General features: G+C 34.8%; 1 protein-coding gene across 1 annotated transcript; it reads left to right on the forward strand.

Annotated features, from left to right (window-relative positions):
* Positions 1 to 806: 806 nt before the first annotated feature.
* LOC140918810 (uncharacterized) lies at positions 807 to 5751 on the forward strand. The gene is made up of 2 exons (XM_073363608.1): positions 807 to 886; positions 5432 to 5751. Exon 2 carries the CDS (start codon positions 5434 to 5436, stop codon positions 5749 to 5751), a length of 318 nt encoding a protein of 105 aa, XP_073219709.1. The 5' UTR covers positions 807 to 886; positions 5432 to 5433.
* The last annotated feature ends 249 nt before the right edge of the window (positions 5752 to 6000 follow it).

Raw genomic sequence — 6000 nt, forward strand, 5'->3', positions numbered from 1 at the left:
CAAAGGCCGCCACAAAGGAACGCGCACGTGGCATTTGTGGCTGCAAAGGCCGCCACAAAGGAACGCGCACGTGGCATTTGTGGCTGCAAAGGCCGCCACAAAGGAACGCGCACGTGGCATTTGTGGCTGCAAAGGCCGCCACAAAGGAACGCGCACGTGGCATTTGTGGCTGCAAAGGCCGCCACAAAGGAACGCGCACGTGGCATTTGTGGCTGCAAAGGCCGCCACAAAGGAACGCGCACGTGGCATTTGTGGCTGCAAAGGCCGCCACAAAGGAACGCGCACGTGGCATTTGTGGCTGCAAAGGCCGCCACAAAGGAGGCCCAATCCAGCTGGATTTTGTGGCCGCTTAGGCCGTCACAAAGGATTGTACCGTTGGCATTACTGGCGGCAAAGGCCGCCACAAATGGAGGCCCAATTACTGGCGGAAAAGGCCGTCACAAAGCATTTTACCGTTAGAATTACTGGCGGCAAAAGCCGCCACAAATGGCATTATAGCCGTTGGCTTTTCTGGCCGCCCAGGCCGCCACAAATATCAATATATCCGTTGGCATTGTGGCTGCTTTAGCCGCCACAAATGCTCAACCTGAATCTATATATATTTTTCTCCCCTCCTCCTTCATTTTTTCACATCCAACTTCTCTCTACAACCTCATTCTAACCATTCTCTCCTCCTTCTCTCTACACAAAATTACTCTTAAGCTTCATTTAAATTTGGTAAGTATAATTATATTATATATGTAGTTTTATAATTTTATTTTTTAATTTGATATAACTAATTAATGTTATTGATTTTTATTTTTACAGTGCTTGTTAATTATTTCGAAGACTTGCAAGCATATCGTACGTGAGTGAAAGCTTGAAGTCAGACGCTACTCGGCATCAAGTTAGTATTTTATATATTTTAAATTTAGATTAGTAAATATATATATTATTTTTAAAATATAGATTAGTAATATTTATATTTAGATTAGTTTTATAAATTTATTTTTAAAAAAATAGAAATGATGTTGTTTACATATTAATATATGATAAATTAAAGTTTCAAACCACGGTTAAAATATATTAGTTTTAATATAATTATTATTTAAAAAAACATTATTAAAATTGATGATATTATTATTTTTTGTTATAAATAAGTCTTGATTATTAGTCTTGATTTTTAAAAAAACATCATTTAAAATTTTATATAGGTTTATATATATTTATTGTATTGATATATATAATTTATTGTATTGATATATATATTATATTGATAATAATATATTATATATTATTGTATTGTATTGATAATAATATATTATATTGTATTGATATATATATATAATTTTATTTCGGTTTATATATATTTATTGTATTGGTAATAATATATTATATTGTGTGCAGATGCATGCTCCCCTAATTGACATATAAATATGTCAAAATTTATATATAATGCTTTTGAAAAATAAAGCAATTAATATATAAAACATCGATATATATATAAATATATATGCACATAATTTATATATTTATTTAATTTTTAGAATAAACATATACATATATATATACACACACACACACACACACACACAGATATATATATATATATATATATATATATATATGGATTTATACCGTAGTTGGATGTACGATAGGAATTTTCCTGGAAGAAAGGGTCTTAAACAACGTTTTGCTAACAAGGTTGAAGACTTTCTGAATTTTGCGAGAGTGCAACAAATTGTCCAAGATGAAGGGGGAATGAGATGTCCATGTTGTTTATGTCGATGTAGACGGTTTAAAAGTGAAGATGAAATAAGAGTGCATTTGTATGCAGATGGATTTATGCCTAACTACTGGATTTGGACTAATCATGGAGAAGAGTCTCCAGCGGCGCCTAATACTAGTACATCTATGGAGAATTATAACACAGGTCCTTCAAGTAGTACTACCATGTTAGGTATAGATTATTATAACTATCAACACTTTGAGGCGATGAATGATATGATCTCGGATGCTGTTGGGGTTAATTTGTCATTCAATGAAGATCAATATGACGATACCGATGGACTTCCCAATGAAGAAGCTCAGAGATTTTATGGTCTTTTGAAAGAGACAAATAAACCGTTGTTTGAAGGTTCTTCAAACTCAAAGTTATCAATGTGTATTAGACTATTAGGTCTAAAGTCTCAATTTCATGTTCCTGATTTAGCTTTGGATTTCATGACTAAAATGATGCTAGATGCAACACCTGTTAGAGATGGTTTGCCGCAAAGTTATTATGATGCGAAACGGTTAGTGTCAAAGTTAGGATTAGGTGTCAAGAGGATTGATTGTTGTGTTAAAGGTTGCATGTTGTATTATGACAATGAATTTGGTATGAATGATGCTAACTTAGTTGAATGCAAATTTTGTCAACAACCAAGGTATCACCAAAGGAATAACTCTAGGGTAAGTAGGGGAAAATCAATTCCAAGGAAAGCAATGTTTTACCTACCTATTGTATCAAGATTGCAGAGATTGTTTGCATCAATACAAACTGCAGGAAATATGACGTGGCATTATGAGAATAGAAGAAATTCAAGCGAGTTGCGACATCCGTCTGATGGTCAGGCATGGAAACACTTTGATCAAATGCATCCTGATTTTGCGTCAGATCCACGCAATGTAAGACTTGGATTATCCTCAGATGGATTTACGTCGTACATACAAGCATCGTCTACTCCTTATTCTTGTTGGCCGGTTATTGTTACTCCTTACAATCTTCCTCCTAATATGTGTATGTCTAAACCTTATATGTTCTTAGCTGCTGTGATACCAGGTCCTTCTAATCCTACAACTGGTATTGATATTTTTTTACAACCTTTGATTGACGATTTGAAGAGGTTGTGGAATGGTGTCTTGACATATGATATTGCTCGGAGAGAAAATTTTATGATGAGAGCTGCATTGATGTGGACCATTAATGATTTCCCCGCTTATGGGATGTTGTCAGGATGGGGCACCCATGGTAAATTAGCTTGTCCTATTTGTATGGAAGATACAAAAGCATTTACTTTAAAATTTGGCGGGAAAGCATCGTGGTTTGACTCGCATCGTAGGTTTTTACCTGCTGATCATGCATTTAGAAGGAACAAAGCTGCATTTATGAAGGGCTATGCAGAAAGTCTAGGACCACCGCTTAAGTTGACATCAGAACAAGTTTGGAATAAAGTAAAAGATATGCCAAAGGTACATGTTGTTAATGGTGTGGCCTGTAAACCACAAGGTTATGGACAATGGCACAATTGGACAAAAAGATGTATTTTTTGGGATCTACCGTATTGGAAAGATAATCTTTTGAGACATAATCTCGATGTAATGCATATTGAGAAAAATTTCTTTGACAACATATTTAATACTGTGATGAATGTGAAAGGAAAAACAAAAGATAATGACAAAGCCAGAAAAGACATAGGTATATATTGCAGACGACCAGATTTGTTGTTGGTGGAACAAAACGGCAAGACCCTAAAACCTCGTGCGAATTACACTTTATCTACTGATGAAGCCAAATCTGTTTATCGTTGGATCAAAGAGCTGAAGACGCCTGACGGTTATTGTTCTAATTTGGCAAGATGTGCTGATGTGGAAAATGGGAGGATGCATGGGATGAAAAGTCATGATTGTCATATATTTTTAGAGTGTTTACTTCCTATTGCCTTTAGTGCTTTACCGACACATGTATTGAACCCACTTATTGAAGTGAGTCAATATTTCAAGAATTTGTGTTCTTCAACACTCTATGATAAAGATCTCATCAAGATGGAAAATGACATTCCGATCATTCTATGTAAGTTGGAGAAAGTATTTCCTCCTGGGTTTTTTGATTCCATGGAGCATCTCTCAGTGCATCTTGCAAGTGAAGCTAGGCTTGGTGGACCAGTTCAGTATAGATGGATGTATCCATTTGAAAGGTGATATATATATACATATACTTGATTTTCAATATACTTCAACTTATATATACATGGAGCTTATTGTACATCTCTTTGTATATTATAGGTTCATGGGTTATTCAAAACGGTCGGTGAAAAACAAAGCTAGAGTTGAGGGCTCAATTTGTTCATCTTACCTTCACCGTGAAACAACACACTTTTGTTCTCATTATTTCAACAACGAAACGTTGTCACCAGTTAACGGAAGAAACGCTACTGATAGTGTTATACGTCATCCACATGCTTTATCAGTTTTTTGCTTGTCTGGTCATCATGCTGGTAGGGATTTTCCGATTTTCTGGCCAAGCGACAAAGTATTTAATGCGGCACATGTTCACGTTTTGATTAACTGCACCGAAGTTAAACCATACATTGAGTACGTTTCAAATTTCTCTTCATATTAATTATATTTAATTATATGATTAAATTGATATTCACCATATATATGGTCATCGATCAGGGCATTTTTAAATACGGGACAATCATCTGATGATATACATTCAAATTTCCCATTATGGTTTCAACAACAAGTGCATCTCGAAGAACAAACTCCTATCAACATCCACTTAAGGCACTTATCTATGGGCCCGAGTAGAAGTTTCAAAGAATGGCACACCTATTACGTCAATGGATACAAATTTCACACTGAATCTTGGACTGAAGGAAAAGAAACAATTAATAGTGGAGTTTGTATGAAAAGTGTCTCTGATAGTGGTGTAGTAGAAGATTTCTATGGCATAATTGAGCATATTTACGAAATTGACTACACGTTCCTAGATTATGCGAAAAAAGTGGTGTTGTTTTACTGTAAGTGGTTTGATCCATCTAGCAGAGGAACTAAAATAAATTTGATATCCAATACTGTAGACATTCGTATGAGCAAAAAATATCCACGGTTTGATCCATTTGCCCTGGCCCATAATGTAAGACAAGTCTATTATGTTCCTTATCCATCAACTGTCAGAAGCAAACAAGGTTGGTGTGCTGCAATCAAAACAAGACCAACGAGTGGAATCGAAGAAGTTGAAGCAGGTCAAAATGAAGAAGTTGCATTTCAAATGGATGAAATGTCAAATTTGGATCATGTGATTGGAGATGAGACTATTAGTCAACTTTGTCATGAGTCACACATTGGAGAAGAAGTTGATGAACAAGAAATAGATGAATTAGAGAATGATGAAGGCAATGACTTAATTCACTCATCAAATGACGACGACGATGATGACGAAGACGAAGACGAAGACAATTAATTAATTATATATATATGTGTGTTTCTATATCTATAATATTATATATTGTAATTGAAATGAACGACACCTTATATATATATTTTTATATTTTATATATATTTCTTTATTTATGTCAGTGTTATAATTTATTTATGTATATTTCATTATTAATTAATCTTATGTTAATTGTATACACACATATATTATATTATATATATGTATGGATATGGATATATATATATATAGACATGGCTTCAGTGTCGGGAGTAGGAGGATCTGCAGGAGGATCAGGAGGTTCGGATGGATCGGGAGGAACAGGAACGGCGGCAATACGAGGAATATCCAAAACATCACGTGGTAAGAAAAAAGTTGCTAAACGTGTTGTTAATGACCCATCTCTCATGCCGATGCCGACCATTGGTACTAGTGGTGGAGCTATTCCTCTATATCCGGAGGTCCCAGTAGAGCCTTATATCTTAGACGAAATAATGGATCCCGGATGTGTTGATTGCTACAACCGCATTGTCATCATTCCAGAAGGAGATGGATATGTAAACTATGATTGATTGAATATTTCATTATTATTGCAATGTTACATTATTAATTTTATTAATTTGTTTTTATATTTAATTTGCATATAAACTTTGAAGATATTTTCCTTTTAAATCATCTGCAAAGGAAATTGCTGAAGTCATACAAGAGAAATATAAAAAACCATGGTTGTCTTGGGGTGAGATAAAAGAGGATAAGACACCTCAAATTAGGGAAGTTGATCAATTTTTACATTGTTTCAAAGTAAATCATTAGATTAATTT

The sequence above is a fragment of the Cicer arietinum genome, chromosome 1 (genome assembly GCF_000331145.2).
Source record: "Cicer arietinum cultivar CDC Frontier isolate Library 1 chromosome 1, Cicar.CDCFrontier_v2.0, whole genome shotgun sequence".
NCBI classification, from domain to species: Eukaryota; Viridiplantae; Streptophyta; class Magnoliopsida; order Fabales; family Fabaceae; genus Cicer; species Cicer arietinum.

Excerpts from the sequence above, each read along its gene's own strand:
- LOC140918810 (XM_073363608.1), top strand. The coding sequence starts at position 5,434 with ATGGCTTCAGTGTCGGGAGTAGGAGGATCTGCAGGAGGATCAGGAGGT.